This window comes from Psittacula echo (genome assembly GCF_963264785.1).
Source record: "Psittacula echo genome assembly, chromosome: 4".
Lineage (NCBI taxonomy): Eukaryota > Metazoa > Chordata > Aves > Psittaciformes > Psittacidae > Psittacula > Psittacula echo.
In genome coordinates, this window is record NC_137738.1 from 101772280 (window position 1) to 101795804 (window position 23525).

Consider the following 23525-nt stretch of genomic DNA (forward strand, 5'->3'; position numbering starts at 1 on the left):
GATCCCTGAAGTTTGAGTCTGATTTCTTAAGGAAGCCAAGTAGGCTGTTGACCATGCCATCAAAGTTAGCCATAATCCCTTCTTTCTCAATACTTTTTGAAACCACTAGCCAGTTTAATCCAAAATTTTAAAGGAAAGTAGAATTTCAAATTCAGCTGTATGCCTACAAGCCTTCTAAAATTAAGTGGATGGACAGAAAACAGAGACTTTAATTAATACATTCCCCAAATGAAGGATGCAGAATTATTACACATTGCTTCTGGTAATGGTCATTCAGCATATAAGAAAGAGCAAGCCAAAAAAAAGTTCCAATTACTTACTGTTACAAAAAAAGAGTATGGAAACATAGAACATAAAAATGTAGAAAACAGGCTTTCATCTGCTACTTTGAGATAAACTTGCCTTTGTTTAACGAAAACTACCTAGACATCTCCAAAACTTCTTGTACTGTACTTATTGCAAATAAGTACACACTGAAGTGTACTTATTAATTGTTCTATTTAGTAACTCCAAATCCATATCCAAAACCAAATTACTTTCTGTAGCGCAATATAGTGCTATCTTGCATGGAGAAGAGCTTTGGGGTTTAAGCACAAAGCAATAGTAAGTAATTTTAATAAGTAATTCTAAGGGTTTTCAGACAAACCCTTAGAATTCTTTACAATCCATACCTTCTTCTTCCCCTTCTGTGGACACTTCATGGTGGTTCTGAATCCCATAGCTATTTCTCCTCAGTGATTTCCTCCTTCTTTTCACTCGAGAATACATATCCATGTTTTCCTGGAATAAAATTCACATACACTCCCATCAGTACTGTCCAATGTCACTCATAATGTTAGCCTGCAGTCAGTAACACTCTACACAATCTCTACCCCATAAGTGTTTTTCCAACAAAGCCCTCCACAGCTAGACTACAAAAGCAGTCTCATTTCATAAGTGGTAAAATAAGTTTCTCAGTACCTAAGTCCATCTAATACATAGTTAACATCAGTATCAAGCTGTTTGAGGTAACAAAGTACATATAAGTCCCTGGTCCTGTTTTCAGACTACCAGAGTGTGCTTCAAACCAAAGGAGAACCACCACAGTACATCATGAGAGCACAGCAGACAACTCAGCAATAAATACACTATCAGTACTCTTCTGAATTTATCAAGTTTTTTAATGTTATCCACTGAAGAGGATCTGTAACCTTTTGACGAAGCTACAGACAAATGCACAGAGACTGCAAAAACAAATGCACTTCCCCTTGATGTTACTTTTATCCAAAATCTGAGACACTCTGCACTTACAAATTCTGTATCTGTCCACATCCGTAGCCGTTCTACTTCCCCAGACCGCCTATTTCTTCTGATATTAATATTATCCATTTCCTGTAGGACAGCTTCAGCAGTACTAAAATATATGCAACAGTTAACACAAAAAAATTAGTCTTAAAATAGCAGACACGCACAACTTTTTACATAACATCCATCAACTTGGCTATTCCAAGGTCTGTAAGTCAACTAAAAAAACAAATGAATTAAAATCTGAAAATTTTCGGATATCTACTTGAATTTATCAACTAATAACAAAACCAACCATAATAAAGAAAACTGAAAGACTAACCTACAGAATATAAGTTAAGCCACATGCAAAAGAAGAAATGCTGATGCTATTAAAATTCAAGGTTCAAATCAGACTGTAGCCTCTTAAACATTTAAAAAAAATTTTGCTCAGTGTAAATTGTAGCATATAAATTTGTAACTGCTTAGATGTTAGGTGTCAAATAAGAAAGTAAAGCTTTTTACCTACATAATTATGATTTTGGGAAAGCAATTAATGCCTCCACCCCATAAGCTTTACAGCGTCTTACCCTGGCCTCAGGAAGTCACTAATACATAAAGGTTTGAGGTTTTTTTTAAATGTTAAATCAGTAACACCTAGAATTTCATCATTCGGCATTGGACCTCACTACCACTTCTCTTCTACTATTTAATTAGCCTAAATTTCCATTATCTGAAGTATTTGTAAACAGCTGCCAAAACAATGGAGATTTATAAATAATAACCTTGGCCAAGATGTTTCACTGCTAAGGAAGAAAACTACAGAGTATTACCCAGGCCAAGTCAATTATTTGGCCACCTGTCCTGAACACCAAGTTACTGCTTCCCACAGATATTATGGCAGACTTCCACTGGAATTCTACTACAATTGTATAATAATTCTAAGAAGGCAGAAACTTTCCCTTCCTTTCTTTCAAGCTGTTTAAAAGGAAATCTGAAAGGTGAAGCCTGCCAAGAAAGAAGTCTGCGAAGTTCTGGTTACAGAAGTCAATAAATTCAAGATTTCATTACGGAGTGCCACTCTCAATTTTAAACAATTCTTCTAAAATATCTGTCATGTGACATAACCACTTCAAGTAAAATGATGTGGCAGTTCTCTATCAAAGAAAACAAGGTTGGAGGGACCTGGAAAAGTCCACCTGCTCTGCCAGGCAAGAACAAACTACACAATACCTAAATAATTCCTGACAGACATTTGTCTAACCTGTTCTTAAAATTCTCCAGTGATTACAGGACACACTGTTATCAGTTTGAACTGTACAAGTTCATATACAGACTTCAGTACCATGATCATATCAAATTACAAACTTCATGGTAGACTTTTTCCTGTTGTTGATGGGGAGAGGAAGATTCAACTGCAGCTAGAAAAAATAAAGGTAACTCAATATAAATTTCTAAACTGATACCAAGTACTTACTGAGTAAATTGAAAAAGAAAACTAAATTAATAAAGGTTCAACAGAATGCATTTAACAATAAAGATCATACTTGGCAAGTAAATGCTTGTTTAAATCATTTTCCAAGAGCAAGAAGTCTCTCAAAGATGTGATTATTAAAATCCATTTTACAGGTGGGAAAATGGTGACATATTAAGTGACCTGCCCAGGGCCACAGAGAAATAAGATTTCAAGAAAAGTATTTCTGGCTCCCATTCCTATGCTCAGACCAGACCGTGCCTCCCTCTCTGACCTACTTTGTCTGCACAGTAAATGTCAAAAAGTGACACCCACCCTGTGTGAATTACTAACAAATGGTAAAAACAAAAACAAAAACAAGCTACAAACTTTTTTGTATTTTATGATCAAAATCATACAAGCAAAATCTAGAATGCTTCCAAGCACTGCTGCTGATCACCAATTTACATCACATTTAGGGTATCACTACATAAACAGGTTACTAAGAAACAAACTACAGTGTGGATTTACAGCATGTCAGCCACCCTGCAATAACTGCCAACATACATAGTTTTATCCAGGTGTAAACACAGAGTAGCTTACTCCTCAATGGAAGTCTGGTAAATTGCTTTGCATTTAGAGCATGGATAACACAGGCAGTTACAGCACAGGACCCAGCCTGCAACTCAAACCACAATCTAGCTTACCACAATGCTTATACATTCCCACAGTAACACACATATATGGCACTGGAAGACAACGTTTTCTAACTTTTAAAACAATCATTAAGATGCTTTGTGAATACAACTGAAGTATCCCCACATACCTGTTTACTAGCTGATCAAACAATAAACTCTGATTCAAAGTTTCAAATCTGTTTTTCCTGGACCGACAACTTTTTCTGACTTCTATATCTCCGTTTATGCAAGCATGGTCCCCATCTCCCTTTTTTTCCCCTCGAAGGGGGTGGCTTTTGAGAGCTAAGAGAAATTTGTATTACTACTTCAAAAAGCAGGAAACAACATTTTCACAAATAAGAATTAATAAGAGAATACTTTGCAAGGACAATAAAACAAAAGTTATGGAGCACAGTATAAGCACCCTTATATTCACTAAAGAAATATATTTTTAAAAATCCTATCAAAGTTATTTTACAAGCTATTTCTTCAGACTCAAGCTTGTTTCCTTATACTATAATCTCATTTTATTACAAAAATTTGGCATTCAAATATCCATTCAATATTTTTAAGTTAAAATCAACACTAAAATGCACGCTTGGCCTCAGTTTCAATGCTTAGTCTTTCAAGTACAGTATCAAAAGGTCAGATACAACATATTGATTTCACAAGCAAATCTATACCAGCTACTCTTTACAGTGCCATACAAAAAGAGATCCCACTCCTGATTGTTCCTTAGGCACAACAATAAATAATAAAAATACCAAACATGCTTATGGGTTAACATACAGAGTCAACATAGGACTAAACAAGACAGAATTGATGAAAAAGGGACACGAAAGACAAAGTGGTTTTAGCTGAGATATGCAATGAGGTGGCAAGTTTGTAAGGTACAAGCATATAGGAAAATTGTTTAAGGTAGCAGGAGCTGCAGACAAGGCAGGTCTCTCTAAAGCAATAGCAGGGTTATGTAAAGAACCACAGAAGGCCAAATTTTAAATGAGCAAAGAGAATAAGTAAGTTAAAGAGACCAGCTGGGAGCGGATGGCCAAAATTAGTTCATAACAGTAAATTTGGGAATTAAGGAAAACATCAAGATCGTGGCCAAGAGGTCTGAATTGAGAAGAGAAATGGAATTTCATCTAAGAATGTTCCCCATGTCCACAGAGAGCATCTAAGATGTTGACAGAAGAAAACTGAGCCAAAACAGTAATTTTTCTGGTCAAAATGGTCAGAGTAATCAGTGAAGTTATCAAAAATATATGCAACTTAAAATCATTGACATAAAATTGTTAAATGTAAAAATAGAAGAGGTCCACTGTAATACACTTACATAAGCTACGTCCATTTGGTAGTGTAGCACCAGGCTGAGAAGTTAACCTAGGAAACAATTATATTAGACACACAAATAACGTTAACACTCTTTTGCCAAGCAAAAGTTATACTGTGAAAATAAACTTTAAACACAGAATGTTACACGATATACTATGACTTCAAAATCTTTGTGACACGTAGCCTCTGAAGAATCTCCTTCATGCACAACATAGGCATGAGGACAAAACTGCCAAATACCAATTATATGATTCCCCCCAATTATCTAAACATCTCTTTTATTAATCCCTCCAGTGTTCCCTCATGCCATGTCCTAGTATTAACTCTCCCCTTAAGTTTCAGAACAGAAACCTAATATAGCTCTTCAAAGGCAATTATAATTTAAATACTTTGGATAAACCAGTAGAAGCAACAAAACTTTGCGGAAAAGGCTCTGCAATTCAAGATCACTATTAGACCCAGAGCTTTGGATGCACAGACATGTCGCAGTGGGTTCTATATGAGTAACAATATGAGCTTCAGTATGCTGGCCAAATTTTCATTTGACATAGTGATCTAAATTCTCCCAGCCACATTAACTATTTTTTTCAATTTTTAGAATTTTTAACAGGTACAAGTCTACACTTAAAAGAAATAGAAGGTGCATGAATTTCAATACATTCACAGATGACCATGGCACATAATATGCTATATTTAATTTACTCTGTGTTAAAAAGAAAAAAAACAAGAAAAGAGATCTATTTAAAGATTTACATAGTTTAAAAGTATACTTCATCTCTGCAGATGTCCAGTAGAGAATCACAGTCATTCTTACATACAAAGCATTGCAAGAATGATTTTGATTTGTACATAAACACGAAATACATAGCTACAAAAGAACCAGTATTAACTGAAAGGTCATGGCTCAGGAACATACTTTCTCATTATCACTTGTAATCATGTGAAGAACCTTTTGAACACTAGAATGTTTTGTAAAATACTATTAATTGGAGTTATAAAATGCAACAAATTGCTTCTCTTTCAAGTTATAAAAATGTGGTAGAATTGAGGCTGTATTTACTAAAATACAGTAATTTACTTGAGTCCTTATAACCAAAGACAGGCTGAAAACAACAATGGAAAGAAACTTGACCATTATCCATTCCACAGATGGAATACTGATTTCCTAATTAAATTATGTCTTCTTATAGCTTGAGTACATAAAAATACCAATTAAGTCACTAAATTTGGATGTATGAAGAAACTAGAATTCAGATTGCATCTCAAAATTACTTTCCATTTTTGCATAAATACGCATAGAAAGAAAACACAAAGATGAGAGGACTGATGTAACCCACATTCCAGAGTCTTTTTCCACTAAAAGAAAATCGTATGAAAATAATACACTTTAAAAGTACACTCAAGAGCATGAGCTGCAGCTCAGTGCAGAAATAGCGTTAGCAGGTTAACAATACAGGAAAAATGGGTAAGACTTCCATTTTTCTCTTGGCTCCAAGTTACCTGGACTGTCCAGTTGAGATGCTCCATTCCTCTCGCTGCCCAGTACTGCGTGATTTTGATTTGTCTTTGCACACAGGATCAGCATGTTTTGAGGTACGTTTGGCAGGAGGAGATACGTGGCTATCACTCAAGCTAGCATCACTACCTTCATCTTTCTGAAAAGTAAAAAACATTAGACCATACTTAATTGCCTCATTTTTATGTAACCAAACAGAAGAGGAGGAAACTTGAGCTTAGTAAAAGGGAAGTCTCTATCACCAGCTTGTATGAAATACTAAAAATGTTTATTCTGAAAACATTACCAGAATATTGAATTTTAAATATTAAACTGTTCTATAATACTTCACATGTATTTCTGAACAAGCATTTGGTTTCTCTAACCCACTGTATTTTGCATATCATACATGACACTGCTACAGTTACCGTACTTGCAAAAGAACTAATAGCGCAGTAAAGAGAAAAAGGCCTTAGGAAAATTAAGGTATGTAGAAACCCAGCATGAATTTATTCTACTGACATTATCTCTGCCATTAAAATGCTTAAACAGTCACATTATGCTCTCCCTTCTTGTAAGAGTTTTGCAAGACCTTGTTCTCTTCTTTAGACTGTAAAACACACAGCTAGGACTAACTGAAAGCAGGCTTCATACTTTCATGGCACTTTTTGTCTAATATGTTCATTAACAGCATTACACATACCAACAACATTAGTCTTAACACCAGTAAGAATCACCTACACACTATCAGAGGGCTTTTCTGTCATGCTTATCAAAGGTAACATATACAGAAATTCAAAGACTGTAGCAAGGGATTACTTCAGAGCTGTATATCAGAAATGGTCAGTCAGCAAATTTTGGAGGATCTGCTTCTGTTAAGGAGAACTACGAAAAAAAATTTAAAAATACCAAGATCCTATAAATTTTATATTCATATATAATTTATAATTCTAGCTTATGGAAACAGTCTTCACTGAAAAAATCTAAATATTCTCCCTTTGAACAACAGAGTAACCAATTTCCAAATATGAAGGTCCAGGAATTCTCAGTAAGCGCTTAGGAACAGAAGATAATTTTACTTATATGAAAGGAGATAATCACAGAAGGCCCATTTGTTCATCAGGCTTATTAACAACAACAATTTGATTTGTACTCCAGATAATTCAACATCATCACATCTCACGTACTCCAGAAAATTAAAAAAAAAAAAAAAAAAGTCTTGTTCTGAAGAGAGAAAGACAGACTGTCACAGCACAGAATTTAAAAAGTGGCAAAGCCTAAAGAAGTCCAAATCTACAGGTGCAGCTCGACAAGACCGCTCAGCACCACTGAGCCCTCTGGCTGGCCCATGCACTCCCTTACCTGGCAGCACCACTCCAACCTTCTTTGATCTTCTGATGTTTCTCTGACCTACCCGTAAACCAAACCCATCCACTAAAGCTTCAAAAGTTCACTTTCCTTTGGTTATATTAGCTTCCTACCCGGTTAGCAGGAAGTTAGTGAGTTGGTGAGGTGAATAACTTCACTGAGGAATCAGATGAGTAAAAAGACAGCGCAAGAAAAAAACATGAGGTGAGGACAGAACCACTGCCTACAGGAAGAGCAAGTTGTGAGTGGAATAAGCTGCCTGCATCATGCCTTAACATTTTGCTCCCCAATTTATATTATTAACAAATATTAACTAGTATTAAATATTTATACTAATAAATTAATACTGTATTCCTTATGATATAATCTTGATTTACTGAATATGCTACATGTGGGTTTTATTTATACCATGAATACTTGTGATAATATTTTTATAATAATATCAAATACTTTTGATAATATTTTAAAAAAGCCACTAAATACTAAAAACTAGTCTTAAATGCTAACCAGCCCATGTTCATATCTCATTTTAAACATAGTTTTAACTTTGGTAATTTTTAGCCTTTCAAGGTAAATCCAGGGAAAGAAAGAGGCCTATGTTAAGATCCCATCTTAAGACTCATTTAAGCCTAGTAAAACAAAACAAAACCCACACTTTTTTCTTCCTCATTATTTCACTTCTTTAGGAAGTACACAAATGTAATTCAATACTTATATCAGATGATCACAATTAAAACTTTAAATTAGATTAAGCAGAATTCAGGATCTAAAACTAAGGCTTAGTCAAAGTGGTAGCAGAGGTAACTACCATCATTCCTAAATACAAAACACCTGCACCTTGCATAGCACTGTAAAATACTGGGCAGACACCCAGATATTTCCATAACTCCTCAACTCCAAAATATCAACTTTTCACAAAATTTTAATAGTGGACATATTCACTTCTGAGTTCTGTAAGCATCTGTGTATGTACTTTTTGCTTTAATCAGCCACAAGTTTATTTGCAGGCTTAGAGAAACACATCATTGCTAACTCAATTTTAGTAACTACTTTCTGAAACTACAAGAGCTGCCCTGTGCAGTACAGAAGCAGAGTTTCAAGGTAAGCCACAGAACCAGTTTTAAACCGGCTAGGCAAGACAGAGAAAAATGAAACTGAAAAAGAGGAACAAGCATATAATGAAGCTTTACGAGTGCTAACATTAAAGCGATTCTGTGAGCAGTAAAATTAATAATGCACAGGTTCCTATACCTCTTCTACCTCTTCCCATGCAAAAATCCTAACTCCTCACAGGTCTTCTGTGACCACCTTTCTCTGCATTTCACCCAGCTACTTGCCTCTGGTCCCAAGTCTCAACATTATCTAGTATTCCTCATTTGTCCTATGCATTTATTTATTGGTCAAAGGCAACACAGCAATGTAGTGACTCTGGAGCTACGTGCATGTCAAGTGGCCAGCTGGCAGGTAAACCAAAATGTCAGTGATAAACCTGGAGACAAAATCCACTACATCAGGTCTCCTCTGCTACTGAGTTACCAATATTCGCAAAATTTATAAATGCTGAGTATCTTTGAGATCTCTAATTCAGTCAAATTAACAGATACTGGCCAATAGCTTCAAAAACTGGAAGGGCAGGCTAACCGTCAGTGTGATCACATCAGTGCCACTGCCTAAAGAGCTGGACTAGTAACGAAGGTGTTTACGTAACAGACGTGATGATTCCTGGTTATTCTTTGTGTAGGACACCACCTCCAGTTGGGCCTCATTTGGCTGCATAATAACTGTACACAGTAACTTAGCAGATACAAAGCAAGTCTAAATTTTAAGACAGTCAAGGCCAAACATTAAGTTAGGATGCCTGCTGCAGAAGATGCTCTAACATGCAAAATGTTTTACCATGAAGCAGTGACAAGGCTAATACAATGAGAAATCACTGCAATTTTAGGTGTATCTAATAAGAACCCAAATCCATTTTCTAGTTAACAATCTCAAAAATTCGAGCTCTAAGGAAACAAATCACACCTCAGACTGGCATCCAGAACATTCACCTACCTACAGTAAAATATGGAGATGGAGCTTTCACTACACTCAAGAGATTAGCCAAATTGGGATATGCTACAACAAGAAAAAAAATTCATTTCAGTTTGAGACGCCTTTTCGGAGAGCAGTCTATCCACTGCTTCCTCCCGTTTACAGCAAAAGAGGTCTAACGATTTCACTGCACTCAGCTTGCTCCCTCAAGTAACTGGCTCTCAAACCATTTATACCTTTTATGATTAAAAATAGTACTTCAGTTTCAACCCAGAAGCTTATTACTTAACAGTACACACACCATGAAAATGTTCTGGGACTAGAAAGAGAAATGTATGATACAAGCTCCAAACTTAAAAATTAAGAAATTAATAATGCAATTGCAGAAGTAGGAACCAATGCACTGAACTCCAAGCTCCTAATGAAACACTGCACTGAAGCAAATGCACTCACATGCTGAGAGAATGCAGAGAATATGAATTAATAAAATCTTAATCATGTCATAAATTGCCTGAAAGCATACTAAAGCCACAAAGAAAAAGCAAGCATGGAAGAATCAAAAAATGAGTTTACATAGTGTCAGGTAGTACAAAGAGGTAAAACAATATTTAGTGCAACGGTATTGATCTAACAGAAGTGAGACCTGCCAAACTTGAATTGTGATCCAGAACAACCAGAACCCAGCACAGCTTCTTACAGAAAGCACTTTCACTAACAGTTACAGTTATAGTAAGTAAATAACTGAAGTTAAAAGGATACAATCTGTGGTCTAGACTAGCACGACAGTCTTCATTATTTTTGGATTCAAGAGTAAAATAGAATGTGTTAGCTGCACTTTCACTGTTGAGCTAAGATTCAAGAGCACGAGTCTTGCAGAGGTAGTGGGCAAACACTGGAAGCACATCTTCACTGAAAAGAGTTGACTGCTGATAGTGCTATAACTAGAAACAAAATCTAAAACGAGTAAGTAAATAAAGCAATAAAATCAATATAGCTGCAGTTATTATCTCTACTTTGTATGAAAAGAAGAAAGATGGAAAAGATGTTAATAACACATACATTCACGAACAAGCTATAAAAACACTGCTATACAATACTACCTGTAGTCTCTTCCATTTCAAACCCTGAATTTTGTTTCAATTTCAAAATAATAATTTGATACTAACAGAGCTTAATTTATAAGACAGGCAAGTCCTTAAGTTTTTAAAGAACACAAACTAGAAATAAATTAACAAAATTGACAACTTCTCAATCTATCCTTTTAGGAAAAAAGTGACACCACCAATACAGCCTTTCAGTGTGACTGAAGGACACACATACAAAGGGCAGCCTCACTGACAAGGGCTTGCCTTCAGTTATATTACAGGGATCATCTAGCTACAGCACGATAGCTGATTAATTTTAAAGTTAAAATACAAAGATTACTTCTGGCATAGTGAAGGGAAGTTCGTTTCTTCCGGTTTTAGGTTGAACCTCCTGGCCAAGAGAATATCCAAAGAACTCGCTACACTGCTGGTCTCAACACTCCAAGATCTACAGTCCAGCAGTATTGGTAACACAGGATGAGTATGAACCTCTTCTATCCCCGTCATCAACAAGTACATAAAGGCAAGTTCATCGAGTTTTTGAGTAAGGGCTGACATTCAAACCACAACCACACCTTGCAATTTCTGAAAAAGACTCCATCTGGTTTGCCACAGGTTCAGCTGTACTAAAACACAGGCATGCAGGCATGAATATTTGACTTTTCCACCATGGTCAAACTTGCTCTCCTTGCCATGCACTTTGTGGGTCACACCCTTCTCTTAAGCCTCTGACACACCCAGAAAGTTAGCATGATTGCTCACACAACTTCACAAGTCAGACATAGAGTTTCCAGTCTAATGCCTTAAACCTTTCAGCATCTATGTTTCTCTCTTTGCTATGACCTCTTCCCTTGTCTAAGACATAAAATTAAGACACAATAACATTCTGTCTTCAGCTGATCCATGCTATTCCTCCGCATTTTGTTAGAAGTACAAACTATTTTAAATAGTTTTCTTTTTGGCCCACTGAACAAACATAAAACACCCCAATATTTACTGTTGTCTCAATAATAACAAAATAAATATTTTCAAGAAATGTTTTAGGTACAGGTTTTCAAAAGTCTCTACTTCAAACTTTAGTTTATTAGAATCCTAGAACAGTTAGGCTTGGAAAGGACCTTAGGATCATCTAGTTCCAGTCCCCCTGCCATGGGCTTCTTTGCTTCCGATACTTAAAAGTAACTTTTTCCTCTCCATTTGACTTTCTGAAAAGACAGCAATGACTTGGGACATCTCTCAATCTACTTTTACTAACTTTGGAGAAACTGAATCCAGGTCCTACAGTTACTCTTACCATAATTTAAAATGTCTTTTGTGAATAAAAATGCATCTTCTCAGATGCCCAAGAATATTAATAATCTGGGTTAATATTTTAAAAGTACATGTGAAAAAAAATCCAATCTACATTTTCCCCTAACATGCAAAGTTTTCTGGAAATAGGCTGTGCATAAAAGGAAATGCAATACATATTTCAGGGATATTTAATGCATTTAAACAAACATTTTTATCCCAATGGTATAAAAAGATAAAAAAGTTGTCTTTCCAAAACCTGCATTTAATGAACAAATGTGATTGTGTCTCCAGTGTACCAATTAGTTAAGCTGATCACTCATCTTTGCCCTCAGATAACCTTGCCCTCAGTTAACAAATAACTTGTTTTTCTCATGTTTGAACTATAACGTCATTGCAAACATACCAAAAAAATACACCAAAACCACTTTCTGCCCAGTGATTCTGGATAAACCACTTGCTCCCTTGTGTATCAGTTTCTGCAAAGGTAAGAAGTATGCATTAAAACGTGAACTTCTATAAATTTATCCCATTAAAGATCTACTTTAAGATCTGTTGATGAAAGTTAGGTAAGAGCTAGGTATCCTTCCTAATGCATTTTTGGGCTAGGCATAATAAGCAATTAAAAATCAAAAGGCTTCACAATCTCTTTGAGATATTTTTAGTTTTACTCTTATTTGGTTCCAAGTTCTAGTAAGTAGATCAAACAAATTTTCTGCCATGACTGCAATGTCGTCTGACCAGAATTGAATAAATCCCTTCAAATCCTGTTTCTTTTTCTTAAGTTCCCCACTTTGCTATATAGTATCTTCACCAAAAAAAAAAAAAAAAAAAAGAAAAAAACAAAGAAAAAACCTGTCCTTTCTGCTCATTACATATTTTCAGTAGCTGAAACACTCTCATCAGCACACTCAAACTAAGGACCACACCTTGCCTTACACATCTGCACTATGTCCTAATGTCAGGATGACACATTGCACTACCCACTCCCTCCAGCACCAACACATCCTAGCAAGCTCCTCTTCCCTCCCCACCCCAACCCACATTATCCTGGCAAATGCCCTCAGCCCCTCTTCCATGGGAGGCCTGGCTACCTGCTTGGTGGGAAGAGGTAAGACCTGATACACTTGTCTGAGGGAAGACGGTAACATGACTCAACTCGAGGTCGCAGGATAATACAGTAGGCTGTATTCATGTCTGTAAAGTAAGTACTGCCACATGCTAAATATCTAACTTTGTGTCCTAAAAATCTAGTGTAAGTATACTGCCTGCACCTTCAAATGACAAGAAGCTGGGGGGGGAAGGGGAGGGAGAAAAACGTATTTCCATTAAAGCACATTAACTACCATACTAATAACTTCAAGTTTCATTAAGGACCTTGTGTGTTAACCTTACTGATAGCTTAAGAAGAGCTAAAGCTGGCTTAAAAGAACCCATTTCCTAGTTGCAGTTCTCTCATTTTCACTTGTTTGCACACAGTCATTTATCAGATATTGGCTTTCCACAGGTGTTAAGGAAAAATAACAAGAGTCATGCTTAAGTGCTTGATGATCTTGGAATAAACAGCTATTAATGCTGTATTTCATTGGTGATAATGACAGTAAAGAACACCTCAACTGCAGGATGATCGAAATCCTTTTAACATTCAGCTTCTGTGGTATTTTTCAGTACGCAATGCTTACATCAATAACAGCCATTAAGAATACCATCATCTAGACTTTTTCAGAAAAAATAAATTCTTCCCAACTCATCCAGGTAAAAGCCCATAATTTTTTTGCACAAGAAGATACGCTTCATTTTTTCAACAGACCTCCATTATATTTCCTGGAACTCTCCAATTCTAGAATTACAGGTTATTTAATAAATATGAAAACTTTGGAGGGAAGTTAAAAGTTTACAAGTTAAAAATAGAAACCGCTACCTACAACACTGTTTAATGGGAATTTTCACACTTGCAAACATTCCCTCTGTCTTTGACAGAAAAAGACACCCATTCATATCCAGGTTGAGTGCCCTCCAACGACTTTTGGTCTGACATCCAAAAAACTCTTGCAATCTATGGGCTACTTGTGGATTCATGAAGGAAAGGGAGAATCAGCTACAGAGAAGCCTCTGCCAAACTATGACAGAGCCCATAAATAGCAAGCTGAGGTTTGTCCTCAACCCAGCATCACTGCTCCTCTCCAAGTGTTTCCAGCACAAGCATTCCTCTCCCCTCCTTTGTGCCTTCACTCAAACTAGGGTGATATTGTGACCAGCAGGCCGAGAGAGGTGATTCTCACCCTTTGCTCTCAGTATACCCCCCACCTGCAGTACTGCATCCAGCTCTGGGGCCCCAATGCAAGAAGGATGTGGACCTGTTGGAGCAAGTTCAAAGGAGGCCACAAAGATGCTTAGAGGGCTGGAGCACCTCTCATATGGTGACAGGCTCAGAGAGCTGGGGTTGTTCAGCCTGGAGAAGGCTCCAGGGAGACCTCAGAGCATTCTCCAGTATCTAAAGGGGCCAACAAGAAACATGTAGAGGTGCTTTTGACATGGGAATGTAGCAACAGGAGAAGGGGAAATGGATTTAAACTTTAACTGAAAGAGAGAGATTTAGATTAGACATTAGGAAGAAATTCTTCCCTGTGAGGGTGGTGAGGCACAGAGACAGGTTTTCCGGAGAAGCTGTGGCTGCCCCATCCCTGGCAGTGTTCAAGGCCAGGTTGGACAGGGCTTGGAGACACCTGGGAAGGTGTCCCTATCCATGGCAGAGGGTAGGTAGGATTCTATGATTGTGAACTTTCAGCTGGTAATCATACAATCACAGAAAGGTTTGGGCTGGAAACGATTACCTAGTTCCAGCCTCCCTGCCATGGGCAGGGACACCTCACACTAGACCATGTCACCCAAGGCTCCATCCACCCCAGCCTTGAACACTGCCAGGGACAGGGCATTTATGTCTCCAGGCAACCTGTTCAGTTCCTCACCACCCTCATGGTAAAGAACTTCTTCCATTTATCTAACCTGAACTTCCCCTGCTTAAGTTAAAACCCATTACCCCTTGTCTTATCACTACAGTACCTGAAGTCTCTCTTCGGCATCCCTGTAGGCCTCCTTCAATCAAAGGGAAGGAGGGAGGCAAGGGGAAGCAGAAGGATGTGGGGAAGAGGATTAGTTTGAGCCAAATCAGTAACCTGATCCTGATCCAGCTGATCAAATGGCCAGCAAGCATTAGTGTTGGCAAGTCTATTTGTTTTCACAATTAAGGAGTTAACTGCTTGCAGCACACATGAAATCACACCTTCAGAAGAGCAAGTCTCCAGAGAAGAGGTCTCTACTTGCTGCATGAGGGTCCACACCTCACTCAGAAGTTTTTTTAGAAATCTACATAACAGAAGTTTTTAAAACCACTGATTTTCCTAATTTATCACTGAAGGAACACTAAAAGCAAGGCATTTTTAGTCAGAACCACATAAACCATTTCCATGTGTTTCTAGATCATGTTAACTAAGACGTTTAAAGCAAAAACTGTATTTATGTAAAAATTCAAGAATAATTACAATTCAGAAGTGGAAAAAATTAAAACAGTCAAACAACAAGTTTTTTCCCTACCCTTAGTCCTCAAAAATACATCTTGTTTCTGCTGAAAAAACCCCATCCCAAAGAAAGTCTGGAGGACATTGCCTCCTCTCAGTGCTACTACAAACCTAAGTAAAGCTGCAGAATGATCTGAATGAAGATAGCATGTAGAAGAACAGAGAGAACCCTTGGAACAGAGAAGTCCCTAAAGTTTGGACATGACCAAGTACTCGAGTCAGTAAACTAAGCAAGGATGTGTCTGCAGCAAGTGCCACTACAGGAAGGTGGCCTTCTGTGTGAAAGAAGGCCCAAAATCCCCCCAAAACGTGGGATTAAAAACACTTCTGTATTTCCAGCTACAATGCACTTGAAGACAGTATTTCAAAAGAAAAAAAAAATTAAAATCATAATATGAAATCTTACAAGTAATGTATTTTAAATCATAATAAAAACAACATTCAAGGTCTGAAAGATACATCAGAGAAATAATAGAAGGTAGTTATTAAGTATTTGGAATAAGAGATTGCTGAAGCACGACAACAAATTTTCATGAAGGTAATCTCTTCCACTGTTACAGAAAGAACAGCTTCTTCATTTCAGGTTATGAAAATGGCTTGGCTCAACAACTTACCCATTTAAAATGAAGCACTTGACTGGAGGTTGGAGAAGAGCAAAAAGCCCATTCCCACATTACGAAAATGCCCAAACTGAACTATCTGCTCCTAGTGCAACTGGGCATAAACCTTTTCACCAGAGCTTTACATTAGTTTGGTCACTGGCCACAGAATTCAGAACAGGCTACAAAAACTATGGAACTTGGACAAGCTCATAAATTCTGTATTTCTGGTACAAGTACTAAAGCTACCTCTTTCATATCTAGTTCAACTGGAGTTGAAGCTACTATAGCATAAACATACCCAACAGTGCAAAATGAAAAAGCTTACAGAAGGTAACATATTCATCTTAAAACTAGTTGAAAAGTGGCCTGTTTTAATAGCTACCAAGCAAGAAGAAATTAAATTTATTCAGGAAAAGAGTCTAAGCAAGTATAAATGCAAAACAACAACCAAATAATTTAAAGCAAAATGAATGGTTAAAATAAACCATGAATATTCCAAAGGTAATAAAGACGGTATTTTAAGAGTAAACTCAGAGATGGAAAAATTGTTTAGAAAAAGCAGCAAGGCATGAAGACTACAAAAAAAAAAAAAAGGATGAAAAAGGCCGAAAAACATTGTCAGCTCCCTCTGCAGTAAGTGGGTTCATGAGTGATACTACCCCCACACAAAGTAACATATTAACACTAAAACATGTAATGAACAATCAGTGACCTTTAAAATGGCCACAGCTACAGTGAAAACTTCACTGATGCCTACTTCCTGGGTGCTTTGGTTTGAGAAGGGGTTTATAAAGTTTTACAGCAAAATCATTTAAACTATCAATAGACTGGAATTAAAACTTTCCCATACGATATAGCAAATACTCAACAATTTAGGGCAGGATATGCAGAACTATACCACATCCAACTGAAACTGCACGGGGATGGAGGTGATCAGAACGTAATTACCTGAGCTAATTATCTTACATAACCCCAAGCTGTATGCCAGTCTTGCAGAAATTGTCATGAGATCTCTCAGCAATGAGTTCAGCATTCTGCTTTAAGTTTAAACTTAGAAACAGTAGTTGGAGAAGCAGCTTTTATTAATATTACTTTGGGACAAGCCCAGTATTCAGAGGAAGCAATGCAGCACACCAAATATCAACACCATTTCCTGAGTATTCTTTGGAGGTCTTACTCACTCACTGGATTAGTCCCTGGATTGCTTCCTTTTAAGGCCCGCTAACAGTGTGAGAGCAAAGATAGCCAGCTTCAAATATGATGCGCAAGTGCCTCCCAAACCAAACTGTGCACACTGTGGAGGTGTCCTGACATCAGATAGTGGCCCAGACTGATTTGGCAAGATACATAGGAAGAAATTAAACTCAGGACAGCCCTTTGGAAACATGGAAGGATTACAAATGCTGACTGTATGGTATTTTGACAGAAACTTGGACATAGATTGCTTCCAACAACTGCTCAATTTCCCACTGTTTGCAGACGTATTAATACCAGGCTACCACGGAACGGACTGCACAATTCAGTTTAGATCACTGATTTTCTCCTGCTAAGTCCCAAAAGAGCAGCAGACCACTAAACCAGAAGAAGCCGACATTTTATTACGCACTGAAAAGATGAAATTTTTTGGGAATCTTCCTTTATATGAAATTGTTTGGAATAACTTCACAAAGCTCTCTATTTCAGGATGTATTTCAAAGAACTGTAAAAGCATTAGCCTCGGCACCTTTATTGATGTGACTGTAAACGCCAACAATAAGACAATGCACTTCCTTAAAAACATAGCTATTTGCTTTTATTGCCCTGAAGAGCTTTACGGGGGGGGGGGGGGGGGGGGGGGGGGGGGGGGGCGGGAGAAGGGCTGTCAGCAAGTGTAATTTTTCCAGCATGTGGAGGAAACTCTAACTTTTTCTATCGCTTTAATTAAAGCCGGAGAACATCCAGAACACTGTACGACTCTTTGCAAAGACAACAAAGAAATAAGTTAATCTAAATCAGGCTCTCTCATAAAGTAAAATTTAATTTTTAGAAAGCTCTAAGGGGTGCATTGAAAGCTAGTATTTGAAAAGAAATAATAATTCTTTTTTAAGTTCATTTTCGTATTTTCAATAGCTGTCCATTAAAGACTTTTTAAGAAGTAAAGCCTATCAATGAGCTTACACTACAAAAACTGCATTATCACCCAGAAATCAGAAAAAAATATTTATTGTTACAGACTGAGAAATTACAGTAAAAGACACTAAAATATACTGGTATTACAGCAAGGAAATGCTGCTTAGCTTTATACCTTCCCACATTACTCCACTCGATGTCAATCGTCAAGTTCGTGTTTGCTCCTGTTAGCAATTAAGTACAATGGAGAGCTCTAGGTTCCCACCAAGTCAGTTGAACGATGTTGGCAGTACTACTTTTAGCTAGGATCGTGTGTTACAATTATCACAGTGCCCTCAAGGAGCTCTTAAGGCACTGCTAATGCTTTCTTGACTAATTAAATTAAGCTAATCTTGTATACATTTCTAAAATGTCTAATAGGCTGACACAATTTTAAGTGTTTATTTTACAATAAATTCATTAGTTTTCTTGATCAACATTTTTGATTTGTGTTTTCAGATGCCTGAGAAAAATCATTTCAATTGTAAATAAGTGTTACCACAATCACAGCTCAATATGTCAAAACAGCAGACATCAGTAAACCTAAAGCACAAATTTAATCAGTTATGGCCACAGTATCCTCAATTCTTTCATAGTGTGAATGAAGTCCACTGGGTTTGTTAAGTCTCATGTTACAATTCTACGTTTCTGAAAACTTTGGAAGATTTTTAGGCACTTTTTCTCATCAGAATGCTTTAATATAAAACCGTATCACTTCCCAAGTTTTAATGCTAGAAGGAAAAAAATACATATAATTCATCTAAAGATAGAATATAAATGTATGTAAGGATAGCTTCAATTTCTATTAAATAGTGTATAAATCAATCCTGGAAACAGGAAGAAAACATAGCCCAGTTTTTCCTTTCCAGTACCCTCTCTGTGCACTCCACTATGACATCATTTCAGAGAATAAACTTCCTGGTTCCTTGATCCATTTAGTGAGGGATTTTGCTCATTCTAATCTGGCTTCTGGTTAGTGGACACACATGTACTTATCTCAATCACTGAACGCATAGTCGCCAATCAATAATTCAAACCTGTTTACTTTTCAAAGACTGACATCATTGCTTTCTCAAGATGAGCAAGTAATATAGAGGGAATACAGAGGATACAATAAAGGCATTTAGACAGTTATAGCCCATTTCCACAGAATGTGTGTTGCTTCCAGATTCAGATCAAACAAAAACGGACACTATTAATATGTAACTCAACATAATATTGAATGGGAAGACTAGAAACTAGCTCTTGGGAGAAGAGGGATTCAAGCTTGTCTTTGAAATGTATGCAAAACAAAACAAACCCTATGTATACCAGGAAAAGCCTGGAAATAAAAAGAGAAGGAGGGAAAAGGAAGTAGATATAAAAAAGGTGGAAAGCAACTCCTAACCCCTCATCTGGTCTAATCAGCATCCTACAGGATGCCATTAGATTGCTAACTGAGTTTCTGTTGCTAATAAGGAACAAATAGATGATCTTTTCAAATACATTCTGAAAGGTAATTGCAATCATTGCCACTGAAGAGCATTTCTCTGGGAGTCCGAGTCAGAACCTCTGTGGAAGAAAATGAAGTCACACAGTGCAAATAAGAAGCGTACCATCTCTGCCAGGGCTCCAAATTCTAGCTGCCCATTAACCCGATCAACTGCTGAGAGTAAGGCTGGTTTCCCGACGTGACACCCAAAAGATTTCAAAAGGACACACTGTTCCAGTCAACTTTGGAAAAAAAACCCCACATATTTCATACAACTGCATGAAAACGATCCCAGCGCACTTTCTGCACAAAACAGCCCCACTATCTGTCTCCCGACAGTTGCTTCCAAAAGCAAAGGCTTTGTCTTCCTACTGCTATACTTATTCATGTTCTACTCGCTGAAATCCTCCTCTGGCACTACTTCAAGAAGATTCAGGAGCTCAAGAGAAAGACGCTGTATCACTGACAAACAGTTACCATCTGGAAAATAAAAACAGCTGTACAAAGACAACTGTAAAATACAGTGGGATATATATATATATATTCTACAAAATTCACTGGGAGAAATAGAAATAAAAAAATAAATAAAAACCTCTCCCAGGATAACTTCTGCTCACCGTTGGCAATCACATCTTAAAAATAAAATTACCTCAAATATATGAGACCTGTTGTGAAGTGAAACAAGCCCAAGGCCACAGACCAGAATATACACTTAACTTTAGAAGAAATGCTTTTTTAGAAGCATGGGCAATATCCTGGGATGCATTTACAGATCTCATGACAATGTTTTGCACAATCTCCTTTCCTTACACCATGACAATAACATAATTTAAACATTTTAATGATTTGTAGTATAAAAATACTAGTCATAGATGAAAAATATTTGGCAAGAAGCCTAAGCTGTTGGAATTTTTCAGCAGCAGTAAACTCCCTGCAAAGTAAACCAGTAAGGGTTACACTAAAACTCTGCCTCACAAACCACAAGACCCACAATACGAATAAACAGAAACTGCACACCAGAACAAGCAGAACAGCTTTTCACAGCCATGGTGCTGCATCCCCATGAGCCTAATGAAATTAAACGAGGAAGAAACAGGGGACAAGGAGGAAAACTACAATGGGGGAAGGGAAGAACTGTGAAGCATGAAAAAGCTGAAAGAGAAGCACAGAAGGCAAAGAATACCTAGTCAGGGGGTTTGGGGGGGTTTGATGGGGGGAGGGGGCTGTTTTGTTTTGGGGGTTGTTTGGGATTTTTTAGTATTTTAAAACTAAAAGTATGCAGCAGAAGGTTTTGTGACAGTTCCAGGTGTCATCCTTCTGATCTGCCTCTGGCTGCTATTGCTGTTTTTCTGCTTGTCTAACTTCCTCCTTAGCAGAGGCTGGGACATGGCCAGTTGGTACATCACTGTCAAACGCTTTGACCCTCCATTTTCACTTCCGTATTTACACTGCTTCTAAAATATGTATGCAGATCAGGCAACTACAACCACTAATTTAAATCTTCAAAGCAATACATCAAGTTCTACCAACAGAAAGAAAAAAGCCCTGCCTATAATTAAAAAATATAGCTGTTGTCAACAGATCTGTTTAGAGACAACAAAGGGGAAAAAAACAGGCTCCTGAATTCTTTCTTTCAATTAGAATTTACCAAACGTTAATTTTCCAGATGAGGCCGTACTATTCACTTGCCATTAGCCATTACAAACGAAGCCATTGTAGTAAGTTGGAAATTTTACGTTGGGAAAACAATCAACTTAAACCTGACGGCAAAATTTCTCCCTTCCCGTTTTGGGGGCCGGGGTGTCACGAAACGAGGGGACCCTTCTCAAACACCAATTCCGCCGGAAACAAGGTCATTTAAGGTAAAAGAAAATACATACATATGTAGATAGATAATACATGGGAAGGAGGGCTGCGAAGTTGCTGCGGGCGCAGCTCCCAACTTTTGTCTGGCGGCCGGCGCAGAGCCGGGCGCGGCCGCAGGGGGAGCCCCGCGCCGCCGCCGGACCCCCGCCCGCCACCGCCGGCCCTCCCCGCCCCAGGCACCGGCACCAGCGGGGCAGCAACTTCTCCTCCCGCAGCCCCGGCCGCCCCCATACCCTGTCAACGGCACCGGCCTTTCCCCACCGAGCAGGGAACCCAGTTGGGACGCAGCGGGCTGCTCTCCGCAGCCGGCCCCCCGCGTCCCCGGGCTCCCCGCCGGCTCAACGGTCCAACGGTCCTTCCTCACCCCGGCTCCCCGGCGGCTCCGCCGTCCTTCCTCTTTCCCTCAAGTCGACAGCCGGCTCAACACCCCCCCTCCTCCAGCTCCCGTACCCGGTCCCCCCCCACGACAGTAGCGGCGCTGTCCCCAGCGACACGCCGGCCGAGGCCCTCGCTGCTGCCGCTGCCCCCTCCCCCGCCGCCGTCTCCCTCCCCGTCCCCTATGAACCCGCCGGTCCTCACCCGCGCTGCCGCCGTCTCTTCCAGCCCGGCCGCATCTGCCTTGGTGCCCCGTTTGGAGGAGCGGGTGCGGGACGAGATGAAATGGCTGCCGGCTCCGGCCGCAGCGGCCGCCGCTTTGCCCAGGGGGCGCAAAGAGCTCTTCCTGGTGTTCACCATGGCCCCGGGGAGGGGGCACACGGGGGGACGCCGCCGCTCCCGCCGCCGCCGGCGCGGAGGGAGGAGGGAGGGCGGACAGGCGGGGGCTCGGGTAGGGAGGGGAAGGGGAGGGAAAGGGGAAAGGGGGGAGGGGGAGGAAGATAAAAAAGTGCCGCGAGGAAGCCGGTCCGCCGGGCAGAGCTACAGACAGAGCCGCGCCGGCTCCTCCCGTCGCTGCCGCCGCCTCCTCGGCTTAGCCTCACGCTAACTGGCCGCCATTACTGCCCCTTCTCCCTTTCTCTCCTCGGTCCGCAGCGAGGCCGCCGGTTGCCGCGAGGGGGCGCTGCGGCGCCGCTGCCGCCGCGCGCAGGCAAGAGGCGGCCCCCGCTGCGTACGTTCTAGCACAGCACCAGCGCGCTCTATGGGCCTGGCCCTGGCCCCAGGGAGGAGACGGCGGGCGGCGCGGTCCGCTGGGAGCTCGGTGGTGGTGGAGTGTCAGGCTCCCATGCGCCGCCAGGCCCCCCCCCCGCCGGGTCTCCGGCGACTACTGCCGCGGTCGCCTCGCGTAACCGGAGAGACGGTGACTGAAGGCTGCGCAGTAGGCGGGGCGGCTTCCAGGGGAGCCGGGGCGGGAGGTGCGCTATCCTGTCAGGCTGAGGTGAACGGCGGAGCCCGGGCAGCAGCAGCTGCGGCACTAGCCCCCCGGCAGGGCCCGAGCGGCCTCTGAGGCCCAGGGCAGAAGCCTTTCCGGAGCTGGCGAGCCGCCGGGTGGGTCTGGCTCGGCTCTCCCGGCGGACGATGTAGCCGCCGCCGTCGCCTCCTGAAGGCTGAAGGCGGGGGATGAGGGTGCGCTTAGGTGAGGAGTTCAGGGCCAGGGAAGCGGCGGTCGCGTCGCGGGGGTGAAAGGCGGCACCTTTTACAGCCGAAAAGGGTGCTCTGCCCAGGGGTTGGGGACTCCAGCCTGCGGCTCTTCTCACCCAGGGAGGCTGGTTCCAGTCGCTAGCACGACAGCTGGGGCGAACGGACCCTCCATGGATAGGATCTCCCCAATTTTCCATTGAAAACTATTACACAGCCTGGTGAATCTCCCCTATTAGGAAATCACCTTGATAACCAGGCTGTCAGGAATGAGACCTTGCTTTGCCTGCCGTA

General features: G+C 39.9%; 1 protein-coding gene across 5 annotated transcripts in view; it reads right to left on the bottom strand.

The window, feature by feature from the left end:
- ATAD2B (ATPase family AAA domain containing 2B) overlaps positions 1–22659 on the bottom strand; it is a 78623-nt gene extending 55964 nt beyond the window's left edge. For 4 of the 5 annotated variants that reach the window (XR_013956539.1, XM_080614855.1, XM_080614856.1 and 1 more), the window contains exons 1-6: positions 22239–22659; positions 6226–6380; positions 4727–4773; positions 3543–3696; positions 1291–1393; positions 672–780 (exon numbers count right to left, since the gene is read on the bottom strand). Coding sequence is in view for 4 of the 5 variants with exons in the window: in XM_080614855.1 (XP_080470981.1) it covers positions 672–780; positions 1291–1393; positions 3543–3696; positions 4727–4773; positions 6226–6380; positions 22239–22394 (724 nt within the window). In the remaining variant the exon portion in view is untranslated. Of the gene's footprint in view, positions 1–671; positions 781–1290; positions 1394–3542; positions 3697–4726; positions 4774–6225; positions 6381–22238 lie in introns of those variants that run through there. The other variant, XM_080614857.1, reaches the window with a different exon arrangement.
- Positions 22660–23525: the final 866 nt, after the last annotated feature.